Genomic DNA, 23,487 nt, shown 5'->3' with positions numbered 1-23,487 from the left:
AAAGTGCCGGTACCGGCTGGTGGCTGTCTTCGTCTACCGGTTCATTCCCTGGTCCGTCTTCTGCGACATATAGAATCATGAACGATGTGCGAGTTGAGCCAAAAAGAGAGTCAAATTTGAAAGACACATTGCACATGGTATCTGCAATGTTCGGCAAAGGTCGTAAAAAGCACATAAGTAAGTAAGTCCTCACCAGACAGACTCGAGGGGAAGAAGGAGGACGCGGATGGCGTCAGGTGCCAAAGCCGTTGACTCCTGGTGTCCGTTGGTATCACCCATTAGGCGAACCCTCCACTCACGAAGCGCGTGCGTGTCTTGGAAAAACGGCTGATCGTCCCCTCGTCCTCGAGTCTTCGGAAGTCGAAGAACTAGCCCTGGAGTTTAAGGGCCATGTGCTAGCCGAGGGGAACCGGAGGGGCCCTCGATCCAACGGCGAGCTTCTTTCCCGCCAACGAAGACCAGCTGATGGCATCAGACACGCGGTGTTTCCCGCACTTTTCAACCCACCAATGAAATTGGCTGTCGGAATGATAAGGCGATGGCCATACTTTACACTTTTTGGAACACCTCGTCAATTCACTACGTGAAATCCTAGTGAATATAATCCATGGAATCCATATGGTTCGTTCCGATTTCCGATGGGACTCTATAAGAATCTGGCAGATCTATAGGAATTTGGAATGGATTCTATGAACTTACTCTAGAAATTTTGAGTACCCAATATAACGGTAGCTTCGAAAATTTCAATCTTGAGGTTCAAACCCTGTTTCGTGAGCGTTTCCTTGTCAGGAAAGACTCGTGACTGTAAAATCTGCGAGCATTCCCTTCCATCGAAGGTTCCTCTCCCTCGTTTCCTGGTTTTCAGAGACGCGTGGCTCGAGCCGTTGGACTCGGCTACCGGTCAACGGCTCGAGGAGGGCGCGACGCCTTCTCGTTTCGTTTCAGTTAAATAGCCCCGCGTTTGGCGCTGCCCATGTGTCTGCCGATATTCGAATGCAACCGATGCACTTGTTGTACAGCTGTAGCACCTGTTTCCCACTCGGCCTGTCAGCAGTCGTCGTCGTTCGTCGCCCCCCGAGTAAAGTGCGAGGTAGGAACAACCGCCCCTCGACATCCGTTCGCCTCGTTCGTTGTCCCCGCAGTTCTGCCTACGTGGTAATCGCTCTTCGTCAAGGATTAATGACTGGCTAGCCCACACAACAAGGGTGGCCAACCCCCGCTAGGATTTAATAAAGTAATCAGCCACCATCGAATCTCTGCATTTAAGATTAAAGAACCATTGAAGCACCAATGCTCCGATATTTTGTCTTACATTAGTTTAACGTCGCGTTCGTATGTAAAGTTTCATGCGGTCATCAAGCTTCTTCGATTCTTGCAAGTGATGAGCACGCCAAAAATTAAACCAAGTAATGAGGAAGAAGAAAAGAGACGTTTGTTTGCTTAAAACGATATGACCGGGCGTAACGTCAGCTCTCGGCGTTGCGACATGTCCGCTCGTTCTACATGTAGACATTTTCATGTATCCACGTCAGGCGTTTTTCGTGGTGACAACTTTCTGCCGCATGTGGCGAAACTGCGTTTTGTTATCTCGTGACCACGAGTCGTGGTGACGCATAGAAAGTTTGGCGTTTGTGTATAACGAATGCTGCTCCTTCGAAGTTGTAAATTCACCTCACAATATTTTGCATAACTTTGTGTCACTTGCAGAATTACAAGATTGCAGATGGAATGGGAATCGAATTTCCGCATCGAAATCGGCGAGAGACAGTTTTGTTGCAACTCAAAAATCGTGAACATATTTGGTAAAACGGAAAAAGGGCATTGTGTCTGAGAGCTTGAAAAGCTCAGCACGGGACCGACTGAGCGTGGGAAATGAATGGATAAGGATATAAAATTGTCGGTAATAAGCAAACAAACGGTATAACAGTGTCACGGTATTCGAGCCGGAGCGATGAATTAATTAGTAGATAATCGTCGACCGCGGACGAGGCAGCGATGGAACAATTTCAATTTCGAAAAGCTGAACGATAAAAGTGCGATTCGAGTCCCCGAACTAAAGCTCACCGGAACGATAAAAGTTGGCGGAACGATCGAGCTTTGTGCACACCCATAAAGTTTATGCAAAGAGTCGAATTTAAATGACGTCGATTACGTCGGGGGGAGAGAAGCGGACCATCGCACCGCCATAACGTGACGGCGCACAGGCGGTAGGGGAAAAGCCACGGGGTGTTTCTTGATCAAGAACCGTGCTTCCGCTCGTCGTTCCACCTGTAACGGTATTGGCGCGAACGTTTAAGCGGTTCACAAGGGATTTGTGAACGACTAATGACTGCCGATTCGTTATTTCTCACTTCGCTCTTCGTTCCCCTCACCGCCTCCGATATAGTTTCCAGATCCATTCTCTACACCCACCCGTCGTAACACCTCTTGTGGAAAATTGTACTTCATTTCAATTCGTTCCCTTTTTTTTCGGGTACCTGGTTCTATTTGTTGTTCGACTGTTTTTTCTTTTTTTTTTTCTTTCTTTCCTCTCGCCGGTTTCTTTTATTTCCTCAACGCGGCAAGGAAACTCGCTTCCGAAACTCGTGTACACACAGCGATTAGAAACGTTTCACGACCGATCATTCTATCATCATATTTTCCATACTCATCGTCAGTATCTTCCCTCGAAAAATGAAGTTGACTCTTCGTCCACGGTGACGTTTCAAAATCGACAAATAGAATAAAATAAATCGGCACACAAACGGGCATAGACGGCAAATCGGCAGCTCCTAAGCCCCGTTCATAACATCAGGGACTCTCTAAATCCGAGGTCATCGACCCTCGGAGGCTGGTCTCGAAGAAAAAGCCGATTTGTCCCCCGTGAAAGGGTCGGGCACCTGTCCCTCCGGGGTTGTAGACAGCTCGGATGATCGGGACTCCGATCTCGATTCGGTGTTAGCTCGTTCGTTCCGGTCGCGGGGGCGGAAGGAGTAGCCGACCGGACGGACGAAGAGGGGGAGGGGGGCCGGGGACCCATTCCCCCCTCCCGCCCCCACCGCGCCGATCTATCCCTCCCCCCCCCCTTCCCCCGTTGCCACAACCCCTCACCCCTCATTCCTGGGGCCCAGGAGCGCGAAGCGCGAGCAGCAAAGACAGCTCTGGGACGAAGGTACAAGCGTCAGGAACCTGAGGAGGGGGACCCAGGCGAGACCGAGCACTCCCTCCGCGGGCCCCGACGTCCGCCGTCCGCCGACTAGTCCAGTCCAGGACAGCACGCCTCCCGCTGCACGCTTCAAGAGGTACGCAAGCCTAGGTGATACTCTCACGGACTCTCGCCGACTACGGTCTCGTTACGCTACGCGTTTTACTACGCCCGCGTTTCGTTGCGTTGCTACGTCGCACCGCGATCTACAGCCGACAGATCGATTCCTTTCGTTCGATTTTTACCTCGTCCTTCGGGAGGCTGCGACGAAAGTGCGCGAAAGATAGAAGAGGAAGAGGAAGAGAGAGAGAGAGAGAGAGAGAGGGAAAAAGAGAGGGAGGATCTGACTCTTCGACTGTGACACACATCCAACTGAGGGAAAACTCCAGTGATCATCGATCCGGAAGGATTCACTCGGTGATCAACGACCGGTTCGGAACACACGCGCACCTCGCTTCCTTACTCACCCCCTTGTTGCGGAGAAGTGACGTCGCGGTGAAGTTTTACGGGTGGTTATTTTCCCGCTAACTTTCGAGTATTCCGTTCTCAGTTTCGTTACCGATCGTTCGCCGATCGGCGGATGAAACCACGGACCGGCGTATTTAAGTGGAAAAAATGTATCCTACCGCGGATATGGGGAATAATTAGTGCGCGAGAATTACAAGCGGATCAGTGTGAACTTCGGTAGAATTCCGACAAGCCCGGTCACCGCCAGTGAACAAAACGTAAACCTCCCGAAGCAAACGGATATGAGATAACGGTGTTTGAGAAGTGTCGAGGAATACGCGACAGCGCGGGAGTGCCGATCGCGGGGGAGGATCGATCGATCGATCCGTCGATCCGTCGGTCCGGGCGGCCTGCAGCGATCCCTGGAGATTTGAACGCTTGGGAAACCTGGGCCGCGACGCTTCCAGCGGAAGTTGGACCTCCGGGGAATTGCGGATCTCGACTCGGGCGTCCGCGCGACGGTGAATCGCCGGGCACACATCCTAGGTAAGTAACCGCGGTTTTGCATGCCTGAGTATTGCGACGATCGCGTGTCTCGCGTTGCCGCCTCTCTCAGCCCTGCCTACCCGTCTATCTCTCTGTACCCGCTGCATATACCTCCGCCTGAACCCGGGCCAGCCTGGCTCGCCGATTATATGGGTTAGGCGCACTAGGTGCATGGTTACAGGTGGGTTACACAGCTCGGATACCCGGGCACGGGGCCCGCACGCCACTACTGTGTTTACATTCGCCAATTACAGCCGCGATGCAGTAACGCTCCGTAAATATATCTCCCTTGCGATCGCGTTCCTCGGTGTGTGCACGTATCAACTCTATCCGGAAAATAATGAACGGGCAAATATCGACTTCGAGCCGTCCGTGTGTATGTGTGCGTGCGCGTGCGTGTGCGAGCGTCTCGTAGGCACACCTATGCCCATGTTTCTTCTAGCCTGCATCGCCTCTCTGCGTGCAGCCTGCCTGATTCTACATTATACTGCAACTCTGCATCGCCTTCTCTCCACTGCCCCCGTCCCTCGATCACTACTCGGTCGAGAATTGATTATTATTCCCCATTTTTTTTTTCTGTTCTTCCTCGTTAGAAATATATTCCGACAACGTCTTTTTGCACTTTGTTAAAACATTCTTTCACAATTATTTTACACGATGACTGATATTTTACCCACGATTTTTCACACTCTGTTTTATCGCCCAAAGAGTGACGAGAATATCAACGTTATTGACACCAAGAATTCAATGGGCAGTACCGATCATCGATTTGGAACGATTGCATGAATCGATTTGCACGCTGCCGATTTATGTCCTGAGAATTATTATTATTAACAGTCTTCTCGCGGTTGTTAAAATTTGAGATTTGTTTCATTCACGATTGTATTATTTACAATACTTCAAGATTGGACGTAATTACTCACGTCCCGATAGACACGGTTAGAGATATGCATATTGGATTACCTACGGTACGTTACAGTTACTGCAGGCGAATCGATCTGCGAAGAAGAAATTAAAATCGACGAACACCGTTAAATAGGGTATGATCTACACGTAGCTTAAGCGATGACAGAGGGAAAAAGGCCAGAGAACAACAATTAACTGAATCCGATTGAAAGACCGTTACTTACGTTCTCGAATCTCTAAAAATCCGTCTCTCAAAGCGCAGTAATCCGCTGATATTCTCCGCGTCCCTTTGTAAGCTGTCATTTATTGCTCTTTTGAGATTCGAACTTTTTCGCAACTCTGCGAGCTCTGCCATTGAAAAATACGAAAAATAGCAAAGAATTGTGAAAACGGGGAAAGGAACAAAGTATCTTCCCTTCCGGCGTCGCGGCCGATGGGGGTAGTCGGCGTCGAGCCCCCAAAAGAAGTTCGTTCGTTTCTCCTAATAGTCGAACGTTACACGGTAGCATCTGCCCTTGGCGGGCGCCGCGAGGCGAAGGGCGAGTCACCCTTTTCGAAACGGGACGTGCAACGCAACTACGCGTTCAAGACAACTGCTACTTCCGAGGCAGTTGCTTGAGCGTCAGGTGGTAGTCGGCCCTAGAGAAATTTCAGCAGGCCTGCGTCGGCCCTGCGAGTGTATCCTTGTATTCAACCGACGATTATTGAGCCAAGATAAAACCGCGATGCTCCTGCGATTGTACGTAGGTACAAGCGAAGATAACGAACTCCAAATTGGACGGGTTCATGGCACGAAAGCGGATTGGACCCCAAGAAAGAACCCCGCAGAATCCTTATGGAAACTGGCTTCCCTTCGAATTGGCTGGATCTACAGTATGTTACAAAACATATCCTCTCGATCAAAAGTTTTCATGGACACAAGTCCCGCAAACTAGTTGCTTCCGAGATATAGACTTCGGAAGGGGGGTCGATGGATTTTTTAATATATATGGATGACGCGATTTTTATGAATTACAAAGCTTCGAGGGGGACACGAAATCAAATATAACACTCAAAGACTGCAAAGCCGATTTACAGAGACTCCGCAGACGTGTGGAAAACAGGACAAGTCGATTATTGAAAGAGTCAGAGAGTCTCGTTCTCCAGGCAAAATCTGACGTCGCACCTCCTTCCGGTAAACCAGCGAGTTCATGAATGGAATCAATCACAACTGTCCGCCTATCTTCGAGAATCGACTGCACAGTTATTTGAGTGATTTGTCTGATTTCAAATCCCCTTAAAGTTTCCATGAGGGTTCTGCGGGGTCCTTTCGAAAAAGAGTTGGAAAAAGACGCGAGGCGCGGGTGCGGTCGTCCCGTTTAGTTTGTTGGTATCCAGAGCGGAGACTGCGGAGCTCGTTCGACGGTTAATTGCATAGTGGCATTGCACCGAGTTATACAGTTAGACGTGCGGACGCGCGAACCGGCCGCGTGCACTCGGCTGCATGGACCCGAAGATCAGCGCTAGAGCCGTGCTCCCGGATTCTATTTATAGGACGCGTTATCCTGACACATTAGCTCCTGCGCAGCTGCGCAACTTTCCCGCTCAAATTTTAATCCCGTCGCGGGAATTTTTGCGCGCGAATTAGCAGCGCAGCGCCCGGCAGGACTGCGTCGACACGTTTTCTGCATGCGAAGTGAAAGAACTCGTTTCGCCTGAGCGTATCAATCAGGACTCCGTCTTCCGGATTCGAATAACAGATGTGCGCAATCAGTGCAAAGGAATTCTTGAACGCGTATTTTCCTTCAGTAGTGTCGTCGATAAATACGTTAGAATATCGTTTTTATTTGTGTATATAATTTCTGGGCTTTGGTTACCTGTGGAAAAACGGATTGTTGAAACTGACGCGAATGCAACCGTAAGAGCGTTGCTACGTTGAAGTAGCGACGAATACATACCGCATATTTACGACTGGCACAATATTCACGTGGGTGGGGATAACGGCCGTGGGTTTCGTCCGTGAGTATTAATTGAAAATTATTCGCGATACCCGGGGGCTCCGGAGTGATCGCAGCTCGAGTGAGGCCTGAGTCAGTTGATCGGGATAGTTGTTAGGCCATTAAAGCCCATTGTAATTACTCGGCGCAGTGGCAGCTCGGTTGGAAATTTTCACTAAGTCATAAATCGAGTTATAGTCCGCTTATAAGTCGTAAACTTAGCTATTAGTATGTATATAGATCTAGGATATATAGATATTGTACGTAATAAAGTCAAAGTGCGTGGAACAGGTGCAACCGTCGACTATGCATGAGGATTCCTCCTCTGCCCACTCTCGGGCAAGGTGAAGGCAAAGCCAACCGATAAGAGCGCACGAACTTGAGCTCGAGAAACCGGCCAGAATATCGTTACCTCGGAGTTTATTATTATTCCTCCTCCTCCCAACAACTTGTGCTCGTTGTGAATCGACAATTTTCGTCGAATCGAAGGACGAGGGTAACTCGAGTAGTCCGAATCCAAGCTCCCATTGACGCAGTTTATCGAAGCTCGGTTATCAGCTGCGCGAATAACCGCTTACAGAGCGAGCGATTGATTCCTGGCGAGGAATCTTCGACGTTTTCATTAAAATGCCAAGGAACGAGGGAATCAAATTATCGACCAATAAACCTGGGATGCTTCTGAAACAGTTCGCCTGGCATCGAGAGCACCTCACGCCTCCTCCGCGAAGCCAGACGCGGATAAGTGCAGCATGGCAGTTGCCGCCCGCTCGCCCGGAGTTGATGGTGATTTTGCAATAATTGAACGACGGTAAATCGGCGATTGCTCGTACAGGTGCGTTTATAATTTCATTGCACACGGAGGCTGGATGAAGCGCGGCAACGAGCCGCAGCCGCGTTCATCTTCTCATCTCCGGGATTGAAGCGCGGTTCGCTTCGGAATCGGAGGCAGATACCGACCGATTGCCGACGCACACCCTGCAGACCCGATTCGTGTCTAATCTCTGTACATATACCGCAATTACACGGCAGAGGCGTAGGATGCGCCGCATCGCCTTCCCTCTCGCCGTATCAAACCTAACTAATTGGAATTGCAGGTTGTAATAATGCGAGCAACTAATAGCCGCACCGCACCGCGTTGCTCCCACCGCGCCGGCCCGGCTTCGGCTTGCTGCTGGGCATTACGAAGAAGAGCAACACCCGTCCGCCTCTTCGTGACTGGCAGGATTTCAACGAGAGATCCCTGCCGATGGTCCTACGCAAGGCGAATTGACCGCGTGTGTGCATTAATCGAGTTTCTTTGTTACCGCGAATGCAGCCAAGGATTTCGCGCTTTTTCACAATATTTACCATGCCCTTTTCTTCTGAAATCCAATATATTCAGATGCGGATATACAAAAAGCCGTCATCCATCCAGCATCTCGGATATATGTCTGAGGTAAGTGTATCGGTTCTTGACCCTGTCCCAATTATTTACCATTTTTCGCTGTATCTGTTTGATCCTTAGTTTTGAAATTACCAAAAAATAAATCGGTAGTGTGTATAACCCTCTAGCAATTGGTTTGGTCATCGAGAAATTCACAAGTTGTGTTGTCAATTTACAATTTTGAAAAATAAGATGGTTAATAATTGGGTCTAAACGTGTCGATAACTGGTACGCTTACCTTACCTACGATACTTGTTGCGTATCGAGAATGTTTTTTGCCAGTTTTCGACTATTCTTCGCTTCTGCGGATACAGCGTGGCCAAGAATTTTAGCGATTTTGACAGAAGGTTGGGGAGTCGGTGGGATTTGATAGTTTGAAAACCAGAATAGATACCCATAACGTGAGGTTTTGAAACATAAATTTCGGCAACGATTTCGCTGAAAGAGACGCACAATTTGGTATTATTTCACGCTGGCAGTGTTGCAGGTAACGAAACGGAAAAATGTTTCGTATTAAAATTTGCACGTTCATAAAATTGAATTGAGCAAGAGTAGTGAAAAAATGTAGAAAAGATGGTAAGACGTTATCTGGCGTCCTTGGGGTGGTCGAGCTGCGGCCTCGTAAAACGGGCTTCGCGGGTGTGTAATAAATAGTTAAGACAAGGCGGATTCTCTCGGACGTTGGTGAGTTGAAAAGTTCGTTTCGCTTGTCGCGCCTCGACTTTAACGAGGTGAGACCGGGCGTTGTTTAGCACGCACGATCGGTCCCCTTGTTTAACAATCATTATTTGCGAGCTTCGGGTGATATCGGTAGATCGAATCGAATCGAATCGAATCAGATCGAATCTTCAGCGCCGAGTCAGGAAGGCGAGCGGGCGCATTGTGAGCGTAACACGTTCTCCATACCGCATTTTACACGTTCGCTCATATTTACAACGGAAACCGGCCACAAAACAGAGCCACCGTACAGTTTGTCGTCGAGGTATAAGTCGCTGAGTGGCGGAGAAGGTCCGATTACGGGTAATTGCAGTCGCTTCGAGCTTGATCGAGGACCCTGGGAGACCCTAAGGTTCGAGACTCGAATCGTCCCTCAGTTTTACGTCTTCGATTATTCGCAGTCCGGTATCGCACGGAAAGTCCTGCATGTGCTACAGAGAAACAGCCTAATTTTCTTTCGAACAAAACGGCAACCGCGACAACGGAAACGAGTCAAATGGTATAGAGAGAGAGAGAGCGAGAGACGGAGAGTGAGAGCGAGAGCTAGAATAAAAGAAATAGTAAAAAACGGAGGTATAAAAACCTGAAAGGAATTTGACGTCCGCTGGGAGCATCCGGCCTGAGGGGAACCCGCAGCTCCGCGTATGTCTGTTCAAGTGTACAAACCATGCCTACCAGGCACCTAAATGCGTTAGACAAACGCTCGAGTTTGGCGAGAGTGAAACTATGACTCTCATCGTGTCTTTCGCAATATTACGCTGACGTTACTATTTTATTTCGGTTCTTTTTTTTTTTGAGAAAATGTTTCTTTGGTCCCGAATATTTTCCAAAATCATCGAATGTTGTTCGCAGAAGATCGATGTATTTGGTATTTAATGCAACCAATTATCATACCCCAATAGTCAATTTCCATCGCTTGTCTTTCAATTCCTGCTACTGTACAAGAGATGAGTCTCAAGAACTGCAAGGACCTGAAGTTAGACCGTTATTTTATCGCGTTTCTATGGCCATAACTTTTATTTCTAGTTACCGATATTACAATTATATCGCAATAACCGCGGTTACTAACTCCAGTTGGGCATAATTGTGGTTCTCGACTCGTTTCAATCCCTGAAAATTGACGACAAGACTGACCAGACTGATACCGATTCTCATTCTTACTAGACAGTATTTTTTTCACGTATACCGCGAAACAATCGTAGCAAAGGTAACGCGTAAAGTAGTTCGTCCGAACGAGTAGGCCTAAGCAGTTGGGTTGAAAAGCGTGGTAACGGAGTAGTCAGCCGCGATAAAAACCTTGTCGACTTCCCGTACCACCCACCATCGGCCAAGGTCATCACCGTTACGTGCCGAAGCACAGGGCAACTTTATTCCGTCGTCCGGCATGGCACCTGGTATCTCTGCCGAGCGCGTAGCCGTCAACCTGCCCGTCAAGGTTATCAACGAAAACGTGGGTGAACTTGGATATGAGGAACAAAATTGGCGCGTTGGCATTAAGTGCCGTTTGCTCCAGTTCGCCGCCGCCAGGCGGGCAACACCGATTCAATGAATGAGGCAGTTTTGGTTCGGCAGTCTTATTTCGTCGGAGAAAGATACCGAGATGAAGAATGGAGAGAGTGAGACAGAGAGAACTCGCGGCCCTTGGTTTAGAGTCACCGGCAAAAAGTCTCACTCGACTTTCCCATAGATGCGGGGCAGGATGTTCCAGGACCAATCAATTGAACACGCCGGTCCTTCTCTGTCTCTCTGTTCCTGATCCGTTCCTCCCTCGCCTCCCGTCTTCCTCCTCCCTTTCCCCAGTCTCGCTATCTCGTCTTTCGATTCTTTCCACTTTGCTACCTGGCCTGGCTCTCCCCGATTGATTGCTTGACCAGTGACCGAGCCACGCGTCGGTCGCAAGACTGCGACCGTGTCGAATATTAACCTCATGTAAGACTCTTCCCTCTTCCCTCTTAACTCCGGTGTCGAGCGTCTCGACTTGGGGGTGAGAAAGGGGATCGTCGACTGCCGTTCGTTTGGAAAATTTTCGTCGCAACACTCTTCGTGAGCATTGTAAGCCAGGTGGTAATTTTCTCTTGACGCGTTCTTGATCGGCAGCGTGCCTCGGTCCTGGTACTACATGCACTGGGTGGGTACGGAGTAAAAGAAATTCATGTTCGTCGTTGGGCATCGAGTGTGTTACGGTGTTACACCAATACCGAGGAAACGTCGATTATACACCTGATCGTGCCCGATCAAGCCGCATTGTTAACGTTGCCGCGAGTCGGGAGGCTTTGTAAATCGAATGATAAAAAGCTCGCCGCGAGACGAGAGTTGGCTAGCTCGCATCATCGGACAGATTTATCAACGACCATTCCGAGGCGGTGCACACTCATACTCGTACCTGTACCGTTACAATATTATGTATAACCCATGAAAGAGAATATAGTCGAAAAATTTGGAATGCGAGCAAAGTGTGTCACTACTCCAGATTTATTGTTTAGGTATCACAATAATATGCCAAGCGGTAACCTGCAGGCGTATAAATCGATCCATATTTTCGATCGAGCCAGTCGGACTTTCCCCTCTTCCGCATTTTCGACGTTCTTATTCACGATCCTCACTTGCCAGATCACGTCGCGAACGGCTCGTGATTGTCGACACAGGCGCGCATAATCATCATCGTCGTCGTCATCATCTCTATATATTTACCTGTACATCGCATCTAGGTTGATGCTACCAGCTTCCAGCTTAAAGAGGGGCATCGTCGTCACGATGTAGAGAACAAAACTCGATCACCCGTTGATCGATCGAGCCGTACGAAAAACGTCTCGTTCCACCCGTAATCGGTCCGACAGCCACGTTCCGATAGCCGAGCCAAGAATATACGGCACAGCTACCGCGATCCTCGAACCGGGCCAAGGTTGGAAAATGTGGCACCTAGGTCCTATTTCGAGTTCATTCAGGATCGCGTTGGATCGAATCCTACGTACAGCGTCAGGCGATGGAAATCCGTGCCGTGGCTTCGTCGAATCAATTTATTATACGGGTAGGCACTGTCACCGAAGAATATTTCGAGAATCACGTCGATTCCCTGAGTGTGGGTATTGTAAGCGCGTAACTGTACTCGTTGATGATGCTACACGCTCGGGTCCGATTGATCACAGCACCGAATCAATCCGACCTACCGTTAGCCGGAATAATTTAATCCGTGGAAGCTAAATCGAGTGGCTGCAGAAGCGCAATATTCCCTCAACTTCTGGGCCGATCCATGGCCGATCGTATCAACAATCCTAGAGCCGATCTTCCGGTTCGGGTAAAATCTGCGCGGCGCCGTTCCGTGTGAATAATTGTTTTTTGCAACATGGCTGCTCCGCAGTCGTAATTCATCGGGTATATAGACGTTACAGGTATACCTCTGCATCTGGAGCATAATATCCGTGGCGTCTAGACGACCATGCCGATCGTTTGTTCCGATCCTCACACCACTTTAATGGCCAGTTGAGACTGCCCTGTGCCGATTACGAGTACAGAATGAACAGCGCAAATCACTAGAACCTCTTTCTTTTACCTCTCCTTCCAAACAGTTGCAAAAAAGAGTCTCTATAACAGCTGTTAATCACATAGGACGATCTGAATAAAGCGCGTTTTCGAAAACTCTCACGGTCTTAGGCACGAATTAAGCTGTAAAAGTTAGGAAGAAAAACTTTCAACTGCGATTTGTCTTTATCGCACCGAATGGATGCGAATTCAAGCAGACTCCGTGCAATCGCCAATCATACCTACGTACCCGTCTCGCACATGCGAAGCTGTCACTCGGCTCGCGGACCTCGTGCATGGTTCAACGTACGTGTTCTACCGACGAGGGCTGCGGGAAGCGAACGTCTTTCGGTCCCGGTGAAGAATTTTAGCCATGATTAGCCAGCGAGATGTGTTTGATACCGTGCAACGAAAATGGGCGAACGAGAGACGAGAAGTGGATGCAGAAATACTGCCGGATTGACAGGTAGAAAGCCCAACAAGTCGCAGAGCCATGCGTGCGGTACCTTGAGAGTCGAGACTTGGGATCGTACGTAGGCCGCGTCGTCCTGTCCCGTCGCCATGCTCTACTAGGTACCGTGCGGATTTTTCTTCATTAATCCATAGATTATACCGGGGCCGGTATCATACGCACATTGAATACGTAACGCGTGTGTCACGCGTTTGAGTAATAGCGCGGTCTCGCCTTCCCGTGCAGATATCATACCTACCTTGCACCGTGACACATGCGTCCACCACTCCGTGTTCACCACGGCGACAACGAAGGCTGGGATATTCGTTTGCGCCTGGCTCAGGACGCGATCCAGTACCAGTCTGAAAAAGAACGTACAAACATTGTGTAATTAAGTGGCACGGTAAGTGGATAAGTGCGCAAGCAGCGAATAAGTATGAAGGGAGAGAGGAGGGTATCGTGTTGCCATGAAAAATAATTGTTCCGCGGGATGCGGAGAATCGATGAATAAAAAATGGGCGGATAATAAGACGGGGAAATGAAAATGGGAAAATTTCGCAAACAACGAACGCACCAGCCAGCCGGCAACACTCGAGTCCGTTGCGCAAATTGCTAATTGCCGCTGCGTTCCTTTTCTCGCGGCATTGAGTAGATTGGCAGATAGCCGCGCGTGGAATTAGCGAGGTGCGTGTCAACGGACGAGACGAGCATGGAATCTGCCCGAAGAAGAAAAGTAACGAAGTATAAAACCGCGAACAAAGAAGCCTCGGCGTCGAACCGCGAAATATACGAACGAATTACGTGTTGCTGTGCAGTTTCACAGGTTCCTGCGTAAGGATCAGGAGGCAAGAGGTGCAGGAAGCGAGGAATAGGTTAATAGCCAAGTGTAAATATACATGTATACCACTCCTCTTCCTTTTTCCTCGGGGGTAATTGGGGAGGGGGTGGGTGCCGTTCGAATGCTTCTTCGAATTCCTCGCATAGGTCTTCGTTTACGAACCAAGAAGTTGCATAATGTATGGCAGAACCTGCCATCCTCGCCCTGAACCTGCTATTGCAGCCTCTTCCGTGTTACGCTTCTACTTCCATCTCCGGCTGTTCCGTCAATTTGAATATATTGTCACGCATTGTTGAACCCCTCCTCGAACCATCGCATTAAAGGTACAATTCCGTTGTACAAATCCCACGGATCATCCGCCACTATTACTCTGCTCGACTTCTCTGACTCCCAACGTCTACTTCTCCCCGTGAACGTTTGCGATTTTGGACTCCGAAGAGCCGAAGGTGCAGCTCTCGCCTTTGATCGTTGCCACTGCGACGAGGAGCCGGATGAGGATATGTTGTCTGCACGACGGACACTGAGCATGTCGCGAATCATTCAAACCATCCAGGCGTCGAACTGACAAGATGCTGCCTGAGTGTCTCATCTCTGAACCACAACCCGAGTCGAAATTTAGCGCCCACTTCAAACCCTGCGTAGGGTTAAAGATGGAAAGTAGGTTCTATTTCAATGCAATATCAGACCCTACTTCGAGGCTAAAAATGTCCGAAATTTACCGATTTACCAAGTTTACGCTCAAAGTAGGGTCTGATATTGCACTGAAATAGAACCCACTTTTCCATCTTTAACCCTACGCAGGGTTTAAAGTAAGCGCTAAATTTCGTCTCAGGCAGACGTCCGTCGAATAAAGAGGCCTCCTTTTGGCGGAGTATCTTCTTCTAGTGTCGAGTGGCCGTAGAAAGACGAAGGTCGCGAAGGGTGGGTGACGAGGTAGGCAGGAGGAGAAGAAGAAGGTAGTTAGCGAAGTACAAAGTGGTTGACGGCCCGTAAACAACGGTTAAGCGATGCCTGGCACCCCGGTGCAAACAAACTCCCACGGCAATCTTTCGCTCGCTTGGTCGAGTTAGACGGCAAGGGCCGAGGCAGGTACATCGGTCGGAGGTAATACCTTCGCGTAATACGTGCAATGTTCGACGCACGCGGGGTTATGACGCGAGTAGGCACGGAACATCGGCGGGTGCGGGACTGCTCGAACTTTGCTTAAAACTTACGAGCCAATCTCTCCGGCGTTTACGCAGCGCCGGTCTGCGTTGCGCGTTGCGTTCTCCACCCGGCCGAGGTCCATTAGGATACGGAGCCGTCGTATAAACCCAGAATTGCCGAGTCTGCTGCTAGACTCCGCTGATCTACACTCCTACTTCACTCGCCAAGGCGCTCTGAGTGAAATTCCAGCGAGAGTAGGCGCATCTACGCCGGTTACGACCCACTCAATACTATAGCCAATTTTCTAAACAATTCCCGGCCCATTTTGCTCTTTGCTTATGATCCTCGGACTAGCGCAAATTGAATATTTTGAACGGGCTCGATTCGTGGTATATCCGCGCCGGCTGCGGGAAGAGAGAGAGAGAGAGAGAGAGGAGTGAAATGAAAATACGGGAACGCAGGCGGGTTTCGCTAGTCGCGTGTAATTGGCCCCGGTCTCTTACCAGGAAATAAAAGTTGTGTAAAAGATACCCTGGACGCAAGATGGACTTGCAGGTAGTGGGTACGGCAGAAGAAAGAGCAGAAGAAAGGCAACGCAGGAATTTACCAGCGAAATATAGCACTTTGACTGGATCTATTATACTCGTAGGCTGCACGTATAGGTACTCGTACTAGATTACCGCGCGCGGAATATAATGGCGTTGAAACTAGGCGGGGGCGACGACGGCGGGCTAGCCCAAAGAAAAAGTGAAACAGTTACTTTCCACCTGATTTATATAGCCGCTCCGTCCGTCCGCTTGAGGCCTCTCGTTTCTTTGTTATTATCACCGTCTCTCTCCCCCCGTCGATTTCCCTCTCTCTCTCTCTTACTCTCTGCGGCTCTCAGTCCCGAGATGAAAATATCAACTCCGTACCAATATCGTCCGGTTTTACCCTCTCCCGGACAAGAAGAAAACGTCTCGAAAATAATTCCATCGTCCCTCTCTCCTCTCGTTCGACGAAGAACGAGACGCGTACAAGAGAAGGAAGGTGAAAAAGAAGAGGAGAGCATCGAGCCGACACCAGAAGCCTAGGCCTTTCATTCGTTGGGCCGCAGGTCTCTGGTACCTACCAAGCTCGACTTTTCTTGCATGTACTTCCAACACCGCACACGCTACACCGGGTGCGATCCGGCGGGATGGGACGGCGGCCCTGCAGCACGGTAGGAACGCAATTACACTTCATTCATCCGTTCATTCATCGGCGGTAGCCGGAGGAGCCGAAGGCGGAATATGAGGTGGTACGGCAGTGAAAAAAGAAAATAAAAACAAAGAAAAAAACAAAAAAAAAAAATAAAAAACCGGTAGGTCGAAGGAAGAGAAAAAGCAAGAAGAGTGGGGAAGAAAAAAGAAACGGTGAGCCTGCACGGTAAACCATTACGTAGAAAGGGGCTAAGAAATCATCTACTTTTGACCACAAAAAGCGTAGCACAGGCAATTCCGGAACGTGGACCACCAGGTTTTATTTTTAGAGCTCCGAGCGGGGTTTGGCCATGCCATCGCATCCACCGCACCACACTGGGTCGTTCGAAATGTGTTGGTAACAACGATGCCCAGTCGCTCCGTGCACACTCTATCAGCGTAAGAAGACGTGACCACCGCCGCGGGACGGCGAGGGACACGAGAACCAATTCTTAAAACCCGGAGCAACTCCTCGATCCTTCGTTCATCTCCCCCCGCCGCCGCCACCTCACACGCTCCACTTTTTATTATGCTTTTATTCTAGTCACTCGATGTGGCTATCCATTCCTCAACTACACCAAAACCCGCGCGTGTGTAGATCCGATCTCGATCTGCGTAGGTACTGCACACGTGCACTGGCAGACAGCCTTGTTTGGACTCTCTCTCTCTCTCTATCCTCATAACATCCTCGGTACTGACAGATAAGGTAATTGACTCGCAGGTTCTTCAACTCGATACATACGGGCACGCGGTTTCGTGATCGGATTGTGGAATGTTATAACGATCGCCGTGCCGGGTGGGGCAGAAATTCATTCATTCCGTTGCAAATTAGCCGCTACGGATACCGTCTTTATTAGCATCGAATCACGTTACATTCCTCGAAAGATCGCTCTCGAGCAAGTTTTAACCATCGTTGCTCCTTCGCCGGATCGTACCGGCCTCCCGAATCTCTAGAAGTCGTCAAGATCTCCCGATTTCCCAAAACCCAGCACCCATCTAATTTCGTGATTTCAGGATCCGTTGCGCGTCGGCTTTGGATCGGAGCCTCGGAGGCAGAGGAAGGACGAAGCGGTACCAGGACCTCGGTGCACGGCTATGATCAGCATGGAGCTGCCCTCGCACGCGACGCAGCACGGGGGGCTCCACCTTGGGGACTCGGCGCTGGCGTCGATTCACCCGCACCCTCAGGACTCCCTGGGAATGCACCACCACCATGCCTCAGGCAATGCAACACCCGGAGGTATGAATGAGGACTCCGAGAAAAAACGTATGTTTCTTCTTTCGAATCCATTCTTTTTTCTAAAAATCACACCGGCTCGCGGTGTAAATGTCTCACGGGTGTGACAAAGTCGGGTGTTGAGATAGGATGCCAATCTCTCAGTCGTGTGCCGGAGCGCCTCTTTTCGCGGTAATTGCTCGCCGAACGCTTCTTGCCAGCATTATTCGCGCGTTTGCGACGGGAGCTGGCATTCCGGTGTAAAAAGACACGAGGCGTCGGAACGCGGCTTTTTCACCGTCGATTAAACCGCCATACACGCCGATACATCGCGCCGATCATCTCGTAATTCAACCGCAGTATTATATACACCCGCCCGTAACCTTATACGATCCATACACGACCAGAAACCGACGATTACCCGGCTACGCTGTAACGCGTTCGTATCGGTACAACCGATTAGCCCGAAGGAGACAGGAAAAGTCGGCAAGACGTGGGCGTAGAAAAATCGAAGGAAACGGGGGGATGAATTCGAAACGGTGCGGGTGAAGCGAAAGCGTTTTACGATGCGGTATTAATTACCGCTTGTCGCTGCTATCGGAGTTTCTCTAATGATCAGCGCGGAGCATGACTGTCCGAGATGCAGGGAGGAGCTGGCGGGAAGATTTCTTTGAACAGAGACACTGCCGTGGTACCGCTGTGGTTCCGATCGCGTTTCTACTATCGAGCGATCGAGTTCGAGCAGGTATATTTTCGATCGGCAGTAACCGACGCTGTTTTCTTGCACTGTACACAAACACTCACGTAATACGGTTCGGGAACAAACGGGCAGCTGTTTCGGCCCGTAGGTGAGCCTCGACTGCCGGGGGCTGATGCGGACGGCGTATTAAGCAAATAACCCAGTAGGTAAGTAAGCGGTAAGTAGGTACGGGGCGAACGAGATGAAAGGAGCCGCGGGGGCCGGGAGCCAGTGACACTGCACGAGTCTGGGTCGTTAAACCTAATGATATCAAGTATTTGACAAAGCGCGTCAGACGGACGATGGACCGGGAAGAGACCGGGGGAATCGAGAGGGTCGAGAGGATCTAGAGGAAGAAGCGTGCGGACCACGCACGAAACGCGCTCCGCCGATCGCCGATGACTCCGGGCCCTGACTTTGCTGTTCCCTCGTTAATACGCTCAATATGTAACTGCCTCCCGGTATCACTGACCCGGGATGAGATGCCGCGCTATCCTGATCGCTCGGACTCGATAAACCTGGCATACAAATGGGACTGTCTCTCCGGAGGATCAATTCGAATGCCTCTATATCACGCCGAATTAACCAGGAGGGTTTTAAGATCGAGGGGCGAGGGGGCGTCGCGTCCTCTTCGTCCTTGTCACGATCGGCTGACGGGAGCGCCGTTTTTCCCCGAACGACAAACCGTCCCATCATCGACGCGTCGGGTTCCACGCGCGATATTTGAATCGTCGAAGCTGCAGGATCGGAGGAATCGTCGGGTGCCGGGAACTCAAACTGGTGCTGGAAAAAATCGAAACTGGAAATATTAGCATACGCGCGGCTGTCAGGGACGTAAACTTCGTTAGGAGGCACGTGCATCGAGGTAAATGATCCGGGTGTTCAGGCTGCGCCGAAGCCGACCGGCAAGATCGCGTGGTAGTGCATGAGTTGATTAATGGCGATGATTGTGGCTCGGGGTACGCTCTGTGTTGTTATTCCCTCTGTTGTGGGTAATTTTTTGACCGGGTGACGTCGCTTAATCCGGCTAATTAAACGGGTTTTAAGACATTTTTTACAACCACGGTTACTTAATCGACTTCCGATCCCAGCTGTACTTTGATCGCGGTGTTATACCTGCGTAAAACCGATTCGTCCTGCTCGACGCTGCGCGGCTAGCGGCGCTTTTTACGTCGTTCAACAGTTTCTAAGCACCTTTTACACACGACTCGGAGTCTCGACAAACGCTCCAAAGTCACTCCGCGCTCAGACTTGAGCCGAAGAATTGTAATAATCGCTCGCTGACTGCAGTGAATCACTCGGTACTCGCGATCGGTTGGCCCACACTGATAGAGGCCAGCCCGGGACGCGAAAACCGCTATTTTACCTTGGATGCTCTTTTTGCACGACTTTTACCCCGCGATATTTTGCGCAACCGTCGCGGCAGGGTTTCGGACATTTTTGTCACGCGATCGGGCGCGTATAATGATCAACTTGTATCAATTTTTCCTACCTCGAGATTGATTTTTTGTTCCCTCCACCCGCGGTGAGACGTCGTGCGCGTGGACGCCGGCGAGTGCGGGGCAACGTTTCACATTCCGACGTGTATATTTTCACCGTGTATTTATATGCGAAGGCACTTCAAGATAGCCTTGCAATTTATGGGGTTAAATAAAGGAAGACTCACGATGCGGCGATAGCAGCTCGCGGTACAAATAGGCTCGGCCGTTCGTGCCTACGGTACAGAACCCTGGCAAATAAAGGTATTATCCTGTCCAGCGTCACAATGCACGACGTTGCACCGATTGCGTCGGCCAACCCAGATTCTAATGTACCTCTTTTTTGCTTTGCCACAGATGACGGGAGCCACGGGATGAACCAGGACGGTGAGTAAAGCCCGCATCGTTTTTTATTCATATTCTTTCTCCCCAATGTCCAAAAAACTGACCAATCCAGTACCGGGATTTGGACGGACGACGTCCCTCGGACTTGCGACCTCGTATCAGTATAGTGATTTTTTCCGACCCGCCCGAGGCGAGGAGGGAAGACAGTCGACTTAACAAGTGAGGGGTCAAACGATCTCGCTCTCTGAAAGTCGGGCGCAGCAGTTCGGACGGTGAAGCGTAATTACCCGGGTTGAAGGGGTGAAGAAGGTGCGGCAGCCCGGGGGGGAGAGCGACGTGGTGCGAGAATGAGCCTCTTTAGAGAGCGAAGGTATCTCGAGCCGGGGTATTTACATTCGGAAATTGTTTACGTCAGGGTCAGAGATGAGAAGTGTCAGGAGCTCGTTCTTCGGTGGTGCGTGCGTGGAGCATCTCCGAAGCGTTATCCTCCCTTGATAATTCTCTCCTGCACGTGGGCCCAGCGTCTGTACGTTTATAAATAAACAGTCAGCCGCGCTGTAAACTGGTTTAACGACAACCTCTGCGATACCGCGCCCCCGGCATCCTCATTTCCGTGATAACTGTCGCGCGTTATCACCGAGATTATCGTTAGCGGACCTGCGTCCTCGTCCTCGTGGTTTTCCCACCCCGGGAAATTCAGCCGCGGATACCAATCGCGATTCGCCCTTCAGGCCCCGATATACCGTTCGCAAAAGGACGCCCGTGACGCCGTACGGATCCGGCGGTACCGCAGGTCCGTTGTGTGGGTGCGGAGTGCGCGCGGACCTACATACTTCCAGTATCGCGCCTCTCCTCGAGGGCATCTCCTATATCCCTGTTCCAATACCTTCCGAACGCCTGATCGTTCGGTAACTGACTCTGGTTCGTCACCCGTTGACCGTCTAGATGATCAAAAATTCACCTCCTCTCCAAGAGTCAACAAGATCGTTGATTTTATTAAAGACATATACCATAATCCGTTAAGATGAAAAACAATCATTCTGTCACAATTTACTCTACTGATCCATGATTCGGTTCACGAAACTTTACTTTGAAATTTAACCATCGCGATAACCAATCATTGAAGATGAATTTATTTTGCGCAGTGCTTTTGATACGTAAAAAAAAAACATCCAAAAAAACGGTTCGTTTGACTTTGAGCTTTTCGAGGTCAGTGATATAATTTATCGGGCCGATTTAGCGACTAGGAAACGCGGTCTCAGCTCGCAGGCTGGACTGCACGAGAACAAATTGAACAAGTAAACTACCCATGGAGCCGGAGCAGGTATAGCTGTTATAGGATATGTACAGAGTATAAGTAGCAATATAGTGAGAACACGTATAACTACGCGCATCTGTACGAACGGTTAGGTGTTGGCGTACCAGGTACCTGGGTCCGCTCTTCGCGCTGTCCCAGGGGTGTGGCTCTCTCCTTTGCAACGGTATCATCAACGAACATCGCCTCATGCCTATGTGGATCTAATGCAGAACCGACGCGTTCTGCACGCGGCTGCATCGCAGTCTTTGCACGACTCCCCAGTCTCTGGGCGAAAAGCAAATATCCTCAAATTTGCTCCTCGTACAATACGTCTGTGACGGTCGAAGACGTGTCCGTTGCTTTTTTCCACTCTGGGTCGCAGCGGTTTTTGTCGCTTAAACGCGATGGCGATTAGTCGGAGAAAAGCAGAGACAGGGTACCCCGTTTGCAACTGCCGATTGGCGCTGAGCTGGCGCGTGGGCGTGATTGACGATCGGGTTACGACCGAGCGCCGGTTGTGCCGCGTTATAACATCGGGGAGCGTTAGTTGCCCCACATGGTTCGAGAGAGCCTGTTCTCGAAGCTCGAGGAAAAATGATTCTCGCAAAGCGGGGAAAAATCGACGCTGCGAAAGAACGGAAACCTGATCAGGAGGTGAAAATGACTGAAGGCCGTTGGACGTCGCGAGCGCGTTGACTGGATGTATAGCGGTAAGGTATGCGGGATGACGATAGTAGGTAATACGTGATCATCTACATCGGTATTAACGCGGGATGTCTACCTACCTGTAAAATAATACGCTCGAGTTCTGGTACAACGCGCAATTATTATCATACATATTACCGAGAGATGCTTCTTGCGCTCCTCTACCGCAGTTATTCCAGTTATTTCAATTTATTATTTTAATAGATTCTCCCGGCTCGCGCCCGTCTCTCAAGACGATCGCATAACGCGCCTTCCTCGGCTTAGATCATCTACACGCGCACGCGGCCTTTGCGGATTAGCAACGATCGAACGCTATTCGCGTTCAAATTGGGCAACAGCCGATTTTCGTCCTTTCGGATCTCGTGGTTCGATCGCCGTCTCGAACATCGCGTCAAAAATAAGCCCATCCATCACTTTCATTCGTTCTTTCCTATTTCAATTTCTTCCCGATGAATCGATTCGGTGGATGATGGGAGAAAAATTTATCACACCTTAATTGCGATCCCTCGCTAACGCCGTCAAATTGAATTTCCACATCGTGCACCGCATGCTCGTATAATGCAGTGAGAGATTGCCGAGGACAGCGTGTATAATCGGTATCCTGTTACGTGTGTATCGTGTACGTGCATGTACGACGGGCGATGGGGGCACGTAAAAAATACCAAAGACTGATAGCAGATCGTAGACAGATAATAATGCAGAGCGGAGCTACTCTAGATGCCGTAGAGAAAGTAGCGGGCAACGGACAGTCGGTGGATGCATAGCAGTGGCCGAGCCAAGGTGCTCGGAACACTGGCGCACAGGACGCGCGCCGTTTGCAGTGCTCGTATTATTCGCCAGGTAAATCGCGAAGCGTCGAGATTGCGGAGAGAAAAGTTGGTTGAAAATCCAGTAACGACCGTCCGTCGGTCAACTCAAGCTCTACGGTCATTCGGACGGAAGAGTTTTTAGACTGGACGACCGCTCTACCGCTAGACCGAATAACTGAACAAATTTCTACCGATGGATGAAAATGCGGTTTTTCAGCATCGCGACTCCTTCGATGTAGCGTACAACCAACGACCATAAGTTAATTCCCCGATTGGACACGGTTTCCACCGGCTGACCGGTGCTTGGCCTCCAAGACGACACCTGTTGACAAGGTGTTAATTAAACGGGATCGAACGGCTGCCGAATGGTTAAAATCCTTCATTACAAGGTGGAGGCTTAACGGTCGTTCTTTAGAAACGAAGAATGGGGAAAGGCGGGTGTCGGTAGCTACGCTCCTCGACACGCGCGGCAATTAGCTCGTGAGTAGTGGTTATGGGGACGGCGGCTCGCCAGTCGGCGGGACC

At 50.1% G+C, this 23,487-nt stretch overlaps 1 protein-coding gene across 2 annotated transcripts in view; it reads left to right on the top strand.

Moving 5' to 3' along the window:
• The first annotated feature begins 3,257 nt into the window (after positions 1-3,257).
• Positions 3,258-23,487, top strand: part of LOC124177909 (paired box protein Pax-8) — an 80,254-nt gene continuing 60,024 nt past the window's right edge. Inside the window, exons 1-3 of one of the 2 annotated variants that reach the window (XM_046560863.1) lie at positions 3,258-4,177; positions 17,388-17,613; positions 20,164-20,193. In XM_046560863.1, the coding sequence (XP_046416819.1) occupies positions 17,469-17,613; positions 20,164-20,193 (175 nt within the window). In that variant the 5' untranslated portion in view covers positions 3,258-4,177; positions 17,388-17,468. The remainder of the gene's footprint in view (positions 4,178-17,387; positions 17,614-20,163; positions 20,194-23,487) is intronic. The other variant, XM_046560889.1, reaches the window with a different exon arrangement.

The sequence above is a fragment of the Neodiprion fabricii genome, chromosome 1 (assembly GCF_021155785.1).
Source record: "Neodiprion fabricii isolate iyNeoFabr1 chromosome 1, iyNeoFabr1.1, whole genome shotgun sequence".
NCBI classification, from domain to species: domain Eukaryota; kingdom Metazoa; phylum Arthropoda; class Insecta; order Hymenoptera; family Diprionidae; genus Neodiprion; species Neodiprion fabricii.
The sequence above is the reverse complement of the archived record's forward strand: the minus strand, read 5'-3'. Positions and strand labels throughout refer to the sequence as shown.